Source organism: Penicillium canariense, assembly GCF_028826845.1.
Source record: "Penicillium canariense strain IBT 26290 chromosome Unknown utg000001l_segment0_segment0, whole genome shotgun sequence".
NCBI classification, from domain to species: Eukaryota; Fungi; Ascomycota; class Eurotiomycetes; order Eurotiales; family Aspergillaceae; genus Penicillium; species Penicillium canariense.
This window is the reverse complement of record NW_026622728.1, coordinates 6,978,798-6,995,649: the sequence shown is the minus strand read 5'-3', so window position 1 is coordinate 6,995,649 and position 16,852 is coordinate 6,978,798. Positions and strand designations below refer to the sequence as shown.

The following is a 16,852-nucleotide window of genomic DNA, read 5'->3' as shown; positions in this document are numbered from 1 at the left end:
TCGCATTATCGGATAACCAAGTTATACTTTACGCCATCAAACTCGTTGCCGTTGGATAATTCATAGAAAAGCAAGACACAGTACATATCGGACAACCTTGTGTTCAAACAGATCCCGCATGCCAGCCTCGTCGCTCCGTGCTTTGTCTGGAGGTATATGGTAAGCCTTCAGCAACATATGCCTGTGTCAGGTAGTTCTAACTTCGAAGACTTGCACTGAGCCCTGTTGGCACCCAACATATTGCTTTGGTGCGCCTTATGTCTGCAACGAATCGGTCGGAAATACTGCCACTGCGGGAGCACTCGCACATACGGCATTGCTGAAGGATTCGCAGGTTGCGAACATAAACAGTATGCCCATTTAGATTTTATCTCTACACGGCTGTTGCTCTGAGCTAGAACAATTGTTGCTGTCATGGTCAGAGATTGACCATACATTTGACAAAGAAGCTCGACGGACTGCAATCAGAGAACGTCCCTGCTCCAATTATTCCCCGGTGTCGAGTATAACTTTACACTGCGGGGAAACATAAACAACCCTTATGAAGACATGAGATTAATTATGATACTCATAAAGTCTCATGCTAGGTCATCTCAGTGCTTCTCTCTGGGTCTGAAAGTCAACGCTACCCCGTAATATCCTGTCTCGAGCAGCATGAATTAACAATTAGTTAACAATTATACTGCCGGATACCCGGTTGATTTCACTCGTTTGTCGCTGGTCTGGAGGTCATAAGGTTCTTGATTTCCACTCTTCTTGCCTTTCCCCGCTTCGTTAGGTAAATTGCTAATCTGTACTAGCCCTGACTAAATATTGGTTGTGGATATCCCTAGTGTCGCAGATTAATATCTCAAGGGAGGGAAGCCTGAATGAACGCACTCATAGACTGTATGTTTATGAGGGGTGGTAATTAGGCCATACTATTTACACGACATAATTATATGACATGTTTATTCTAATGGTTGCTCTGGGTCTACCAAAGACCTATGATTTCGCCGGGAAGGTGCGAATTGTCACTGGTTGCTAGCTTACGTTTGAATGGTAGATTCAAGGGGAGCTTGTTCAATGGCGCGATCATCCAGATGATTCATGCCGACCGAACAGCTTTAGAGGCGGACACGTTGGAAGAACAAAACACGACGATTCCCAACTCATATGCAACTCAGTGGAGATAGAAAGTAGAATGTCAGTGACTTGTAGCTGTTTGAAGAAGAAAGGAGTCAACAAGTGTAGGGGCAAGCTCCCGACCGAGTGGAGCAAGGCAGACGGAGAAATCAGTGGGGCCAATCCTCCATTCTCCCCCAGGTCACCTGCCCTCCCCGCAAGTCTCCAGGTTACTTCTTTTCCGCCCGGGGTCTTCCCCCAACGATGTAGCGCCTGCGCCTTCGCCCGGCATGCGCTCCCGAACTGGCTGGTAAGTCCTTGCATGCGCCCAAGAGGAAGTCAATACCGCTAACGCCTGTCTGATCCTTGCCCAGCTTGACATGTCGGACTCGCAAGCTCAAATGTACAGGGCCCCAGGCCGTTCCACCCCTGCGGCGAGCTGTCTTGGCTAACATGACTCGCCAGGTGACGAACAAAAACCGGTCTGCACGCAATGTCGCAAAGGTGGTCGAGAATGTCGGCCCAGCGAGGGCATCGTTTTTCGCCATCAGCAGAACGCGTCGATGAATAATAGCCAACAGCAGGCACCAGAAGGGCGTGGAGATTTGAAAGGGTTCTACTCGTATAAGAACACGTTCGACAAGGATAGTGTCTGGCTAGATATCCCGAAACACGGTACGTTTTGTCTGCACTGAACCTACGACCCCCGGAAGCCTATGGGCTGATGATTTGGCAGTCATCTTCGTCGACAATTCCGACCCGTACGCCGACGACCTTGAAATCGCAGAGTCGAGCGCTGTCGCACTGGCCCAGGCCCAGAATCAGAGATGGGGTAGTGACTGCAGGGCCAGCGATGCAGATTCGCACGGCCTCGAAGCCTTGTCCGCCGTTGCGAGCCACGATCGCTTCCCATACTCCCCCATGACCCACTCCGTCTCCGACAGCGTCTCGTATCCCTCTCCGCACCGGTCGCGAAGCAGTGCGATGCCTCCTCCCACCTCACCATCGATGTCCATATCTGCCAGCAGCAATAACACAAACATCAACTTCCTCCTGAACCCGTCGCATTCCCTGTCCCCGCCCGTCGACCCTTCCATGACACCCGACCAGAGGCGTGCCTCCCTTCCATCGCGACCAGCTGCATTATCGAGATCAGCAACTGAGCAAAGAGTGGATAGCCCTGCCGAGACAGATTTCGAGGTTGCTTTCCTGTTGCGACATTATACCGAAGGCCCAGGCTTATGGTATGTATTCGCGAAACTTGATTCCTTGCTGGATCCCCAAATAACACTTTCCCCCATCCAGGATGGATCTGTTTGACTTGGGCATATATTTTGCCTCGTATGTCCCAGTACGAGCGAGGTCTAACCCCCTTCTCAAATACGCTGCTTGCGCATATGCTGCAAAGCAACTAGGCTGTGTCAAGGGTGCTAAGGCGAAGATGGGCGGAGTCTGCTCACGGCAGGCTGTTATGGAAGTGTGGCCTGATAAAGACACCGATTTCCTTTGGCACGGGGCTAAATATTATGAAAAGGCCATCCAACTGCTAATGAAAGAGTTGCAACCGGACGCAGAAGGCCCGCCTCCGCTCAGCACACCGGAAGCTTTTGGACAGTGGCAGGCAAACGAGCTCTGTGACGATGCAGAGAACCCCCGGAAGCGTCGGCGGCGTGTCTCTAATAGTAGGCTTTCGCGGGGTGTTCATTCGGATGAAGTCCTGGCGGCGACGGCTATACTGTCAGTGTATGAATTCCTCGACGCAACGGGCCCTGCGTGGAATCGTCATTTGAGCGGCGTGAAGTCTCTTCTCGATGTGGCCGAGGTGGGCATCATGCCATTGGAGCATCGGTCGTCGGATGGAAACAGCCCGTATCAATACAAGAAGTCCAGCTTGTCCAAGGCGCGCAAGGCAACGTTTTGGAACTTCGCGCGCCAGGACTATCTTGCCGCCTGTAAGTCACTCCACGGAGAATTTTCATAAACATGTCACTGACAACCACTCAGTCATCAATGAATGCCACACAAGGTTGAACACAGACGACATCGTGCTGTGGACCGAAGCCGGTTTGCAGCTCGACCACATGGGATTCGTGCAACCCAGCAACACGGGCAATGCAGGATATCCCGAAGGCAACGACGTAATGAAAGAAGACCAGATTTGCAACGCGCTTGTCTGGATCCTCTCGAAGATCGTCAATCACATAAGCTCAGGCGACAACCTCAGTCTGAACGACACCCGGTCCGTCGACAGCGAGCCCCTCGGCGTCTCCCAGCAGTTCCTCCTAGAACGATGGTACAGACTGGAAGCCGAGCTGGACGCATGGTACAACGGTCTGCCAGGCACATTCAAGCCCTGTGCGCGGATCGAGCCGTCTCGCATCGCACACTACCGCCCCGCTGACGAAGCCAAGGACCTCACCACGCTGCAGGAAATCTGGCACAGTATCCCAATGTGCGCTTCCAGCATGCAGCACTACCACATGGCGCGCATCCTGCTCCTAATCAACAAGCCGCACGAATCGACCAGCCGCCGGAGCACAATCACGCTGCGACTTCAATCGTATCGCTCCATCGAGGCTGAGATCGGGTTCCACAGCCGCGAGATCCTGGGCATCGGGCTGGCGCGGCCGGACGGCGGCGTGAGGATCAATTCATTGCAGCCGCTGTTCGTGGCGGGCCAGTGCTTGACGGATGCGCGGGAGCGTCGCACCGCCATTCGGCTGTTACGGGCTATCGAGGCGGATCTGGGCTGGGCGACTGAGTACCGTGTGCAGCAGTTGTTGAAAGAATGGGGGTGGGATGAGGCCTTTCTGCACCGGACAGCGGACACGTGAGAGGGCCCTGTGTTGATTTTCAGACCAAGACAATGTTGAAGCTCTCCTTCGAATGAGGGTACGGTCATAGGGTGGCAGCAGGACATATCCCCAAGGCTCAATTCGATTCGATCCGATTCGGTCAGTCGCGAGCAGACGGTATGGCGACATCCTCGCAGCCGATGGCCTTGGATGCCTGTCGATTGGAACACTTGCGAGTCGCGACAATCCTGCAGGATAATCTGAGCTGTTTAAAGAGAAGACAAGAACGGCTCAGAATCCATCTTGAACTCTCCAGCGAGCGAGGAAGAATCCCGCCAACCCCGCAATAGCCTCCCTAATCCATAGCCGGCGTCATAACTGACATGTTCTCTCGATATGCTCTTATTGAGTTCATTGGGGGCTGGTTTGTATTTCGGGCGTGGCATTACAATAATAGTATTGCACTTAATAGAAGCAGACGCAGAAGCGGGAGCAGAAGCGGGAGCGGGGGTGAGGAGAAAGAGCAAGCGAAAGAGAATAGGAACAAGAACGAGAACAGGCCAAAGTTCGGGCTCAACTTTGAAATAATTAGATACCGAAAGCGAGAATTTCCTGCAGACAAAGCGTGCTCGGTTTAGTTTCCTCTGGTAGGTGGTTGTTGCATCACTTCCGAGCCGTCGGCCCGTGAAACCAGTTTAACTACTGGCCGTAACTAGTTATGTACATGCCCTAGTGAACCAGGTTAGTCTGGCGAGTGGGGCTTTCCAGTTTGAGCTGCTGTCGCTGTGACGAAAGCGCTCAGACTAAGTTGGACGTTCATAGTACGGCTCACGAGGTGAATAGGCGTCTCGGACGGTTGATTTCCAGTGGCTTACTGATACTGTAACTATGGGAACCGATACCGCCATATCTAGAGTACCCATTGTTAGCTAAATCATACCCAAAGAAGCCTTTTGTGATGGAGAATGGGAGCTACTAGCAGGCGCACGATTGGATATTCTAAGACCAGGGGCTGAGGTCGCTATCATCAAGGCCGGCCAATTCATAGCAGGTCGTTGTGATTACTACTGACTGCGGCTATCGGTAGTGCAAAGGCACTTGATGGAAGGGTGAACTGCGCAGCGGTGAGGTGAGGTGAGAAATAGATCAGATGAACAACAGGCCCTCCATCAACGGGCCTGGGGACTTAGTGCAGTGGTATGCTTAGATGCATCGTCAAACACTCTCCGGAACATCAACCAAGAGAGTCCTAATAGGTAGCCTGTGTGATCCACTCCACAAAGTCGTCTTCAAGCATGCATGTATAGTTCTACCTAATCGGGCCGGCTTCCATTAATACCCCCCCTTCTCTGTGGCCTGTTCACTTTTCTTAGTCTACTCTACTTGTTTCTATTTCCTTAGCAATGGGTTATCCATTGTGCTTGGCGGTGTTTAGTGGTGTAGTTATCTATTACTTTTACTAGTTAGATACTGCGAGTCTTTATAGGGGAAATATTCACAGTCAAGTCTCTTGAAGGATAAAGGTTAGTGGAATATGTCGAGCTGAAATAGGGCAAATAACAACTAGGCCAAAAATGCATTATCGGGTACATTCTTAGTCTATACGAGCAGTTCCCAGTTCGACAGAATACATACCCGACTATAGGTATCAATTTTGGCAATACCCCAAATAGCAAGGTGAGCAGCTAAATATGACAGGAGACACGCTACCCACACACCTAAATCGGTGCATTAAACATGTGCGATGTGTGGTCACTCCGTGATGCAAATTTATCCGCAAAATCCGATCTACAACTCCACACATCATATGTATGCTAGGTAATAAACCAACATACGGAGTAACCACACTATTGGTACTGTAAAAACACCATTTCTTTTCGCACCACATGTACTCGATGTTTCCCCCTCCCAATCCGTTCAGGCAACAAACCCGCGGGGTGGACTCGCCAACTCTTCCCTCATCCTCACCGCCGCACCCACGTCCCCACTGATAGGCGGCCGCCCCCCCCAAGGCAGCGGAAGGTATCCCGAAACGGCTCAGTCTTCGCGTTCTCTGCTCGCCTTAGCTGGGCAAGCCAAGGACCCACGAAGCAGCCGGGGTTACCCCAGGCTGTTCTCGATGAGGAGTCCTCAGGCACGGAAGATACTCGCTTATACCTTATAGGATATTTCATCGCTAAGGTTTAGACAGATAGGAGGGAAATTCCTAACAAAGTGTAGGAGGATAGTTAGTGTCTTAGCGTGTCTGATCTTGGATCAATCGATAGGACTGGCTGATGCAGCGTCCACTCCTCTCCTAACTAATTTATAAGACAAATTTGGTTAGCTCGGAATATCTAGGCCGTGACCCGCCAATACTAGCCATGCAGGCATAGAGACCCTCTCAGTAGGTCTCCTCGAAAGCTTATCCGTTCATTCACCTTACTTGGGTTTCTCAGTACTAGTACATACAAATATCCTACAATTCGATAATATTTTTAGATGCTCATTTAGTACATACCGCGGAGTATGTGCTAGAATTTTCATTGATACTAGTCAAAATGGGTATAAGGGTCTAGAACTATAAGACTGGACGATTGGATTGTTCCATAGACACAAGAAAACATTTGGATTTGGCGATTTAGGGTACAGCTAATAGGAAGAGTAAGATGACATGACAAAGCAAAGAAACCAAGTGACATGATGGGAACCACTTAGATTGCGACTGATGGATTCCTTGAGTTGTGTAAGAGGGCAAGCCCCCCGAAGCATGGCAACTAATATAGGTGATAAATATGAATCTCCCTGTTCTAGCGTAGAAATAGATCATTTCAAGCTATATAAAAAGGCAGTTGTGGGCCAGGTTGTCCTCTCGAGGACATACCGACGCACCACGTTCAACCGTGCGCGGTCATCACGAGCTATATCGACTGTCTGCACAGTTCCTTTGAGTCAAATGATAAGAGAGCTGTGGGCTGTAGATGTAGATGTAACGTATACTCATACTGAGCAAAGTTATACCTGCTATATTTATCAGGGATTCCAATTTGTGTTGGATGAGTGGCCAACGGCCATGAAGCGGTTGCGTTAGTCATGGTTACATTAGTAGTGGTAGTGGCTGCGATGGTAGAAGTGGAGCTAGATATATTCCCAGAACCCCGTGTGCAGTCCGACGAGATAGCCGAGTTCCGAGCGTGGAATCTGGCTTCCGTGGTGCCGGATTTTGCTTCAAAATTTACGCAAATATCGGTTGGTATACCAAAGAATGAACTGAGTGGCAGGAGGGGCGATCAAATATTACCCGACGCAACGTAGTAGGCATTGCATATCGCCGACATTTCCGTCTGTATCATCGCACCAGGAGTGTCGGCTGCCTGTATCGAGGAACCGGGAACCGGTGATGGTAGTGGTAGCATTGCTTCTGGGCTTGCCTACGCCCACCCTGAACACGGTCGCCGACCAGGCGGATGTGCTAGATGCAGGCTGCAGCGAGCAGGCCGGTGTGGGCGAGGGTGCAGGTGCTGATATGTCGACACGCGCGCGGAGCGCAACACTGCTGCACCTGGATTGGCCGTTGAATTTCTGGGCGCAGCGTGCTTGTGCCGCTAGCAAGGGATTTTATGTTTGGGAGGACAGCGCAGTTTAGCAGGGACTCAACGAGGTGATGACCATGCCCGGTGGGAGTGTCTGACGGGTCTTCGAGCACTGCGCGGGATGGCTGGCTGGAGCGGGTGGTGTTGGTGACCAGTGTGATGAGCACAACGCGGGGGAACGATTAATATGCCCCGAAAGTATTTTGCTGGATAATCGATGATAAGATTGACGAGCTGCGCGTGTCTGCATCACATCTGATTTGCGCAAGTCACGGATTCCCCGATCTGGTACTGTGGTTTATACTATAAATAGCGTGTATAGGCTGAGCAGCCCACAAGCCCGGGATCGGACGGGGTTGATAGGACAGTTATACGGAGCACATCCCAGGGCGCACAGCCCTGCGAGCCGGGATGCCCTTCGTTGAGAAAAGCAGTCCAGAACATCCAGACTCGACTGATCAGGTGCCATCCATGCTTTGGCCCTGCCACAACGTCAGAAAAGGTCCGCTTTCGCAGTCATTGGCTGTGTGCGCAACGAATGCCGAGGGCGATCACAGTAAGAGCCGAACTGGCGGTGGTGATTGGGCCGTTTGGCGCGAGGCGCACCGGGTAGCATGCCGGGCACTGGCCACTCTGCAGCTGCACAGCAGTGATGGATTTCGAAGGAGTCGTGAAAGTTGCTGATGTGGGCTGATTCATGGATCGAGGGGGTGAGGTCTGGCCGCCAGTCGATCGAACTAGAGGGCGGCGCTGGGGTGGCGGCAGTCGAGGAGTTGAGGGTTGACGAGGGTATCGGCCGGGTTGTGATTGCACGGGATGAGGATGGTACCGTCACGTTCCTGATGGTACTGTACGTATATTAATATCATAACATGAGTACATCCTGTTGTTCGGCAGTTGAGTGACCATGATGATCATGATAATTCCGATCATCCCACCATCGCCATAGACGTTCTATCGGCCCTTAGGCTCAACAAAGACTTCGGAAGTAACCGCAACTCTTGTTCCTCCTGTTCGACAAAGGTAGTCCCCAAAAGGGATCTAAATCTCCGAACCCCTTAGAGTAGCTAACGGCAGGGCCTGCTGCTAAGTATTTAGCGTGCCTCGTCACCCTGGCCTCCTCCTTTCCTCTTTTCACCTTAACGAGGCTGAAAGTGGGGCCTGAGGAGCGACGAAAAGACACCAAGTTCGCTCTAGACTTGTGAGGACGGGACCCGCACCAGAGCCAGGGGGGTGGGTCGAGCAGAGACAGCAGGGATGAACATTAGCATTGCCACCGTTGCGGTTGACTATGGCTATTGTTGACTAGTTTAACTGGTCGTGGCCAGGGGGTCGTTGCTTTTTTTTCTTCTCTCGTAGCTGGTTCCCCCGGTCGCAATGCGCGTCATTGACGGTCATACAGTCTCTCACTTGCGGTCCGGAGCAACTACGGAGCATATCCAACTGCGATACAACTGTTATACGCCTTCTCTGTGGGGTTCCTCCTTCCCGGGGGCGACTTTGGTTCTCCTGAAGGAGTATACTGGATAGATACGGGACATCCTTTACCCCCTCAGAACGTGGCCTAAACGTGGTTCCACGATCCGCGGGCCCATTGCGCTTGGCAGCCTTCCAGAACTATTTGCGACCGTGAGACGCTGCCGTGAAAGTTAGTCCGCTACCAGTTTCTCTGGTTCACAAGAATGGGGACCACGGCAAGTGATCCCAGTGCAGCGCTGAGCCTTACTGGATGAGGGCCGTGGCATGGAGATCACTGCCCGGTGGAGTTCGCTTCCAGAGGTTCAACCCTAAATCCTGTCCATCCTCACGAGCTAGTCGTAGAATACAGTAGTCAGATACAGTTTGTACAGTACGATCATTGGCAGCCTAACAGTACCAAGTACCATACCTGTATGCCTCCTGTGAAGTGCAGTACCACGGCCAGGCCCAAAGCCAACGTGACTTCGCCTCTCGTTAGCTACCGTTGCAGGCCCCAAGTTACTAGTTCACTAGTTCACTAGTTCACTCACCACTTACACCCACCCGCCTGGTTGAGCCGGGCTGACCCCGGAACTAAAGCCTGACCCGCCAAGCACCGTCGGAATTGAGTTCATGGAGGGGACCGTGTGTAACTTCACCTGCCAATCGCCTCTGCGCCGCCGCGACCATCCCGTCTGCTCGTGGAAGCTGAGAACGGGCCCTGCCCCTGTACTCTGTACTGGGCCCTGCCTGGTCCCCGTCCACCCCAACGGAGTTACGGTACATGATTCTGTCCTCCACCCGGCGCTTCTGCAGTGGGATTCGCCTCTATACCCGACCCACCCCTGCTGCTTTGGACTACTGCTCTTCACCCCCAAGTATGGTACGCTAAATACTAAATCCAAGTCCCATCTCCGTATTGGATCCACCCCTCTCTCCACCAGTGACTCCTCCCCCCTCCTCTTGGATCGAGTCTGGTGCTACTCCGTATGTATACCGGGGTGGTGCCCACTCTAGCGTGATTCTTTTCCTCTTCCCTCTTCGATTTCGATATCCCAGATCCCCCTCGACATTCCTTTGCAGCGCGACAGTGCGCGGTCTCGTCGCGCTGGCGCGTTAGATACCCGCAACCTGGGGATATGCCGGTTTGGCTTGACTACTAGCCATCATGGTGACTGCGAATGGATACTGTCCTAGCCCGTTCCTCCAGGAGTCTCTCTTTCCGGAGAAAGGTGGATGTATGTTTCTTCCTGCAACAAACCACGTTGAGACGGTTCGTTGACGAGTGCTATAGTTATTGATGGACGATTTTGCGAGACCATCCCCGGCCTCGGTCCCAATGGGACCGCGGTGTCATGCTGCTTGCCTTGCCCGCTCTCCGACTGGCGATACGCGGATAGTCAGTGACTTCCCATGTGGACGGGGAGTATCAAGGCTAACCTTTTTCTAGATACCGCGAAGCGAGTCGACGTCGCTAGCTGGATCAGTGTCGCCATTCTCCCTCTCTGCGTCTTCCTTCTCGTCTCGTACGCCGTTCTCCCCGTCAAATGGACCAACCGCCACTACTTGAGTATCTGCTTTACGCTGGGTATCTGCTGCATGGAGGCAAGTTCGCCATCGAGCCAGGGAGAGGGGAAGCAAGCAGGAAGAAGCATCACTAACTGGATTCCCCATAGATTGCGTTCATTATCCCCCTTGGAACCAACCCCGCGCAATGCCATAACGCCATTACGCCTAATGATATGTACTCTAACCTCTCCTGCGCCTTCTCGGGCGCCTTCCTGCTCTTTGGCGGATGGCTCGTGGTCATGTGGAGTTTCATCCGCACCATCGCCTTCCACCTGCAAGTGTGCTGGGAGTTCGTGCTCGGCCCCAAGTTCATGTGGGGGGCATTCCTCGCCGGCTTCGGGATCCCCGCCGTCGCCATGACCGTCATGCTCATCCTCACCGGCGTGTCGTTCCGCTTTGGCGAGATCTGCCACATCAACATCAAGTACGGCGCCCAGGACTACTGGTACCCGCTCATTTCATTCGCGGCCGCTGCGCTCGTTCTGCAGCTGGCCACGATGGCCTACTGCATGCATATCTACCTGCGCTCGCTGTTCGACAAATCCGCCTCGACCACCGACAACAGCTCCGGCCTGCCCAGCTACACGAGCAGCGTGCGCACCGTCACCGCACGCCAGGCTTACCGCCGTGTGCGCCGCGTCATACAGCTTCAATGGCGCGGTGCCGCCCTCGTCCTGATCATCCTCGGCAACGTCATCTTCTTCGCTGTCGTCTTCATCGACCTCGATCGCAACGTCAAGCCGACACCAACCAACATCGCCAAGGCCTCGCAATGGATCATGTGCCTCGCCACGGGCGGTGGCAAGGAGGCCTGCGAGCGATATGCCTCCGGTCTTGGCCCCAACGAACCCACCCTCCTGGCAGTAGTCTACCTACTCTCCCTCGTGGGCTTCTGGAACTTCATCCTCTTCGCACGGCCATCCATGTTTGTCGGCTGGCTGGATCTCTGTCGGCGCGGGTTTTCCGCGCACCGGGAATTCGTCTCCGTCGATGCCCACCGCCACCCCGATAACAAGGGCTTCGAGATGCTCACAGCCTCCAAGACCCCCGAGCCCTACCAATACAACATGCGCTCGCCCAGCCCCAGTGCAATGATGCGCTCGCCCAGCCCTCGCGAAGCGATGCGCTCACCCAGTCCCGCGCACACCCTGGGCGGCCGTCGCAGTCCGATGGATGCGACGAGCCCGACCTTCGATCGCAGCGTGCACTTTGGCCACCAAGAGGCGCGGTATACGAGGCCGTCGATGAGCTTTAGTGGGCCGCGGCCGCCGAGCTCGTCTGCGAACGGGCGCGACTGGGATCCTTCAGCCACCTTTGCTCCTGGCCATGCACGATGACTACTCGGTGGGATCCCAGGAGCTAGCTAGGCTGTGGCGAGCGACGAGTGGGCGATGGTCGAGCGTTACGAGTTTTGATCCGGGCTTAAAAGGGCTAGAGGCCGGATCGCGTTTGAAAGGAGTCCCTACGGATGTACCTGACGGCGTATCGGCGTATCGGTGGATGAATGGATGGGAGGAAAACCAGGGAGCTGCGGCTGCCGCCTCCGCTTCTACTGCTGCTATGGCGGTTGTGTTGCTACGTGCTTTCTGCCCGGGGTTTGGTGTTAGAAAAATGTTCCATGGCGTCCAGGGACGGAAGACGGTTGTTTCTTTCCGACTCGCTAGGGCTTGGTCTTTTTTTGCCTTTCCTTTTCTTCTGTCGCTGCTTACTTCCTCGCTCGCTCCCTTGGCAGCGGCTCACAAGATCTTGCTTATAATGTCTGTCTTTTTTTTTGTTTTGCGTTCTTTGCACATGTTACAACCAGTGTATCATTACCATGCATCATCTACAATGCATAATCTGAAGAGAGTTTGAGACAAAAGAAAGGGTCATCCGTTGAGCCCCTCCGCTGCGTATACTCCCCCTGTAACCGGTATAGTACTGTAGTCTGTGCTTCGTACTTCAATCCTACGTTACCCCGTACAGAGTACAGAGAACGGAGAACGGAGTACCGTGGTTTGTACCGTAGTCTGTCCCCACCAGCCAGTCCAGTCCCCTCTCGATCTACCGTTCTCATCTTCCCATTTTCAATCCAACTGGCCCTGTCCCACCCTGACGCCAGGCGATGACGATCGCCGCGAGGGACACGAGGAAACGGCATGTCGTCCCGCAGGGTGGATTCTGCAATTCGCCCAGACCAACTTCCTACACACGCTCGGCTACTGTAGTCCAGGCAAAGAAGAGCGCCCATGATACGGCCCAATAATCCCGAATCCCCACGGCCAAGCCTTGTTACCGAGTTACCACTTGTTCGGGGCTTCTAGGAGGTAATCGTATTGTCCCACCTATTATCTTATTGTCTTCCTTTCTTCCTCCCCGGCCTGCACTGAGTCCTGTTCCCCGTGCACCCCCCAGCCACCAAACTAGCGCAACGCGTCCTGCAAGATAAAACATCTAGAACCCTTCCCAGGCCGACCCCCGCCGCCCCACCCGCACAGCCGACAGGCTCACTCGTGCTGAAACGCATGGGTGGCCAACCCGAGCGGGTTAGTGCGCCGTTCCTGCATAGGGCCTGGCGTAACAGTCAGGCTGCGGCACCGGCAGGACCTCCACGGAGTGCTGGAGGACCGGGGACGGACTATTCGTGTTTCGCGTACACGGTGCGCTAGCTAGGGTCTGTATTAGCGTGCTCCCTCCTCCTCCTCCTCCTCCCCCATCCCCCCTGGATATCAGAGATTTCGCCTGTTGGGCATTGGGCATGGGTGGATCCGGAGTTTGCTGGGCCGGGGCTCTAGAACTAGCACGCGGCTGTGCGCGTGGCAATGGAAGCTATGCTAGCGTGGTTGTGGGAGCAGGGAAGGGTTCTGGCTGTCTCGGGTCGGGAATTGGGAAATTAAATTTGGGAGATGAACAGTTCCTCGGTGTGGAATTTGGGCTTAGGGTGTTTCGAGTATGGCTGGTGCGCTCGGTAGTTAAGACATTGCGTTTTGAGGTTATACCCTGCAGGTACGGTGAGACAGTGTGGAGGACTCCTGACAGTTGGGGTCCATGGCGGGGCGATTCGAGCCAAACCTACGGAGCACGCGCATCTTGAATCAAAAATGAAGGAATGATATTATTGATAGTATTGAAGTTTATGATATTACGTCGGTTCCAGCCAACAACCGCCATGAACCGGTTCGAACCAGCCCATCAACAACTCCACAGGAACCCTTTGACGAAGACCATGGCTTTTCCTCGTCCATGATCCAGGCCCATGGCCCATTTTCCGGCCCATTTTCCGGTCCATTGCCCGGCCCACTCTCCGGATTATTCCCCGAATGGCCCCATGGGGGAAAACGATCCCAGCCCCCAAACCCCAGGCTTGTGGCCAGAGAATGCCCGTTCCCGCCTTTTTGTTTTCCGACTAGGATGTCGCCGATTCCATTCTCAACCCGAGTCAAGATACCTCGTCGCCGGTCCCACGCACAAGCTTTCTCCACACATAGTTCCACTCCGCTACACTACCCGGAGTACTCTGTACTATGGAGCAGAAATGCCAGGCACATCATGACCTGCACATATACTTGCCATGGCCCAACTGGGTTCACGTTGGCATCGCCCTGGCAGGTTGGCATGTGCTTTCCGCGGATCAGCGATCGCATCGGATCGGCCGGCTTTGCGGTCCGTCCAGTCTAGACTAGACTACCCCATAACACCGTAGACGAGGGATATACTATAGATCTCTCCGTAGTCACCCCAGAATGGGCTGTGCGATGTGACTGAATCAATAGTCGCGTCCGATGCAGCAGGGATCGGGGGAACTAGCGCGCACAGGAGCTAGCGAACCTAATCCTCGTGACGCCGAGGCTCGGCAGTGGTAAGGTTGGGAACATGTGCCTTCGGTGGGGATGGATCGGTTTGATTTGCTAGATCGGCATTGTACAGGATGGGGTAGACTCCGTAGGGCATGCTTGTTTTTTGTTTTTGTAATCTCTGTTGATCCTTTAGGTTCGGACTATGTATCGGGTCCGATATTTTGTGTGGGGTATGTATTTTGCGGGGGTTGATTGTTTTTGTTTTTCAACCTTTTTTCGACAGTGTACCACGTACAGTACTGTCTTTGGAGGGATGAAGGGTAGCGAGAGGCATAAACTATCGGATAGCACTCATAATGAGACCGATGCCCGGGTGGCATCGATAGCTGAGGTATGAGTAGCGCCTCGGAAAGAGAAGATCGGACTGGTTAGTATCGGCTGATGAGCACCACAGGGTCTGGCCATGGACAAAGCCAGAGCCTAGGAATTGAGCCGTGAGAGCTGGAGGACAAACGAATTGAAAATAAACAAAATGAATATAAGTGAGCACAATCTACATTGCCGGGGTTTAGTGCCAGTGGGTCGAGCTAGGATCTCGAAAGTGCCATTGGTATCCACGAGAGAGCGCTGACTGAGAGAGGTGGACGGTTACTTTGATTGGGTTGGTCCTCGACGAAATTGAGTTCGGGGTGCTTTCTGATTCTTTGGCATTGATTAAATATGGCGCATATTCGTTGTTGATGGATTATGTATGTTGATTGTATAGATTGATACACTAAAGCTTTCCATTTCTATCGTGGCGAAGATTTATAGCGCGTCTCCTGCCCCGTGCTATCGTGCTATACTTGGAGGGCATTTAGCCGCACTTTATCTCTAGACGCATCAACCACCATGCTGATCTCCGGCCGGACCCTTTGCTCCAAAATTATATCCTCTGCCGGGTGCAAGGGCTCAGTCGCCTATGGTATAACTCCTGGGCCGAAGCCCTTACCATTGTTTCGTGCATAGGTGCCGACTGAGCTATTGATTTCGAGAGTCACGAAAAATAGCCGCAATGTTGGCAAGCAGGCGATGACGCTGCTAGAACTCTCATGAACACACCAGATGCGGGCTTCGGCAGGTCCAGAATATATATATATATATATATATATATATATATATATATATATATATATATTTTTTTGGCTCGCCGGGGCACAACCCCTATATCTCAGACGGGGAAGTGACAAAATACCCAGCAGAAATACGGCAATTACTGACAGCTGATGCGTCATTGTGGCATGCAATCCCCACATAACATGCACTGTGAGGGCCAGAATAGCGATATCCGTTCGGATGGTCCGCACCCCCGATGAACAAGCCGTTGAGGTTGATCAAGTGCCCGGCACAGTTGGATTCCAAAACTTCTTGATCAGCGTATATTGAAACAGACTCACGCAGATATCGAGATGACCCATCCGGTGACAATGCTGCCCAAAATGATCGCGGCAATTCGAAAGCCTCCCGTGGGGAAGATGCTTGCGTACACAAGCAGGATCGAGGGTTTGATGATGCCCACTGCGGTGTAGTACATGTATTGTGTGGCGGATCAGTCAATGATTACGAATTGGGGAGTCTGTGCTGTCGCGCCTTGAGGAGGATCTCGAGGTTTCCTGTGACCAGAGCGGCGGCTTGTCGGGCCATGCTGTAGTGAATCACTATGTAGTGTCAGTCCTGGACCGCGACAATTACCATCGACGTGCCTTACCAGTCAAGACGCAAACAGATACAACTGCCGTCAAGCGAGGCGCCGGTCAGATCAGGCTCTTTCATGCTCTTAAGAAAGAGAGACTCACCAACGATACCAGAATTGCAGTCATCCATCCCAGGTTGCAGCGAGGTCTGTCTTCCATCATGCTGGAAACCGCAGAGCCACAAAGACCACCCGCGAGCACCGTCGCCTGAAAAGTCCCAGTCTGGTACTCATCCTAGCGACTCCCATTGTTTGCGGGCGCCGTGCTAGTTCTTGTTTTGACCGAGCCACGCAAGACACCACAGTTGCCGAAACTTCAGGGAAAGAAGGTACGCAGAAATTCGATATTCCAGTTTACGTCTTTTCTCATTGCGAGCCTCCAGCGCTGATCCACGTGGCATTTTGCTTGTTCGCTGCTTCATACTTGCTTGTTCGGTGCGGCGATGGCTTGCACCGATCGCAGTCTCTACTCCGTACTCTGGATGTTATCCATGCGCTTTCTGGGGGAGGGCAACACGCGGATCGATGGCCGTTTCAGCGAGGGTGGAATGGTATTTATGGGACGACCTTTCGGCAATTATCCTACTGCGCCTTCCTACTGAGCGTCTAAACATTCGCGAAATAGTGTGCTGGTCCTCAATGCGCCTGTGGTATTGGCTGCCCCTCTGACTGCTGGCTTATCTGCGCATTTGCCTACTACCACAAACACCTCCGACGCCCACGACTAGTGACTGATTGTGGAATACGGAATACAATGGCTGTGACATGAGCCCATATATATGTCCTTGTGCCTGGTACAGTGGCCGTTCATTAGTATTTGGAACACAGTACTTCCGCCCACTAGCA

At 53.0% G+C, this 16,852-nt stretch overlaps 5 protein-coding genes across 5 annotated transcripts; 4 read left to right on the top strand and 1 right to left on the bottom strand.

The window, feature by feature from the left end:
• Positions 1-1,394: 1,394 nt before the first annotated feature.
• N7482_002401 (uncharacterized protein) lies at positions 1,395-3,938 on the top strand (the record flags this gene model as incomplete). The annotated part of the gene is made up of 6 exons (XM_056684526.1): positions 1,395-1,414; positions 1,479-1,507; positions 1,570-1,779; positions 1,841-2,348; positions 2,410-3,056; positions 3,109-3,938. The coding sequence occupies 6 exons, from the start codon at positions 1,395-1,397 to the stop codon at positions 3,936-3,938; spliced, it is 2,244 nt and encodes a 747-aa protein (XP_056548132.1).
• A 3,340-nt stretch (positions 3,939-7,278) lies between these two features.
• N7482_002400 (uncharacterized protein) lies at positions 7,279-7,524 on the top strand (the record flags this gene model as incomplete). Its single annotated transcript, XM_056684525.1, has 1 exon — positions 7,279-7,524. The coding sequence occupies one exon, from the start codon at positions 7,279-7,281 to the stop codon at positions 7,522-7,524; it is 246 nt and encodes an 81-aa protein (XP_056548131.1).
• A 630-nt stretch (positions 7,525-8,154) lies between these two features.
• N7482_002399 (uncharacterized protein) lies at positions 8,155-8,439 on the top strand (the record flags this gene model as incomplete). Its single annotated transcript, XM_056684524.1, has 2 exons — positions 8,155-8,321; positions 8,421-8,439. 2 exons carry the CDS (start codon positions 8,155-8,157, stop codon positions 8,437-8,439), a joined length of 186 nt encoding a protein of 61 aa, XP_056548130.1.
• Positions 8,440-10,097: 1,658 nt separating this feature from the next.
• gprM lies at positions 10,098-11,835 on the top strand (the record flags this gene model as incomplete). Its single annotated transcript, XM_056684523.1, has 4 exons — positions 10,098-10,167; positions 10,224-10,328; positions 10,380-10,534; positions 10,606-11,835. 4 exons carry the CDS (start codon positions 10,098-10,100, stop codon positions 11,833-11,835), a joined length of 1,560 nt encoding a protein of 519 aa, XP_056548129.1.
• Positions 11,836-15,873: 4,038 nt separating this feature from the next.
• Positions 15,874-16,137, bottom strand: N7482_002397 (uncharacterized protein; the record flags this gene model as incomplete). Its single annotated transcript, XM_056684522.1, has 2 exons — positions 15,874-15,958; positions 16,022-16,137. The coding sequence occupies 2 exons, from the start codon at positions 16,135-16,137 to the stop codon at positions 15,874-15,876; spliced, it is 201 nt and encodes a 66-aa protein (XP_056548128.1).
• Positions 16,138-16,852: the final 715 nt, after the last annotated feature.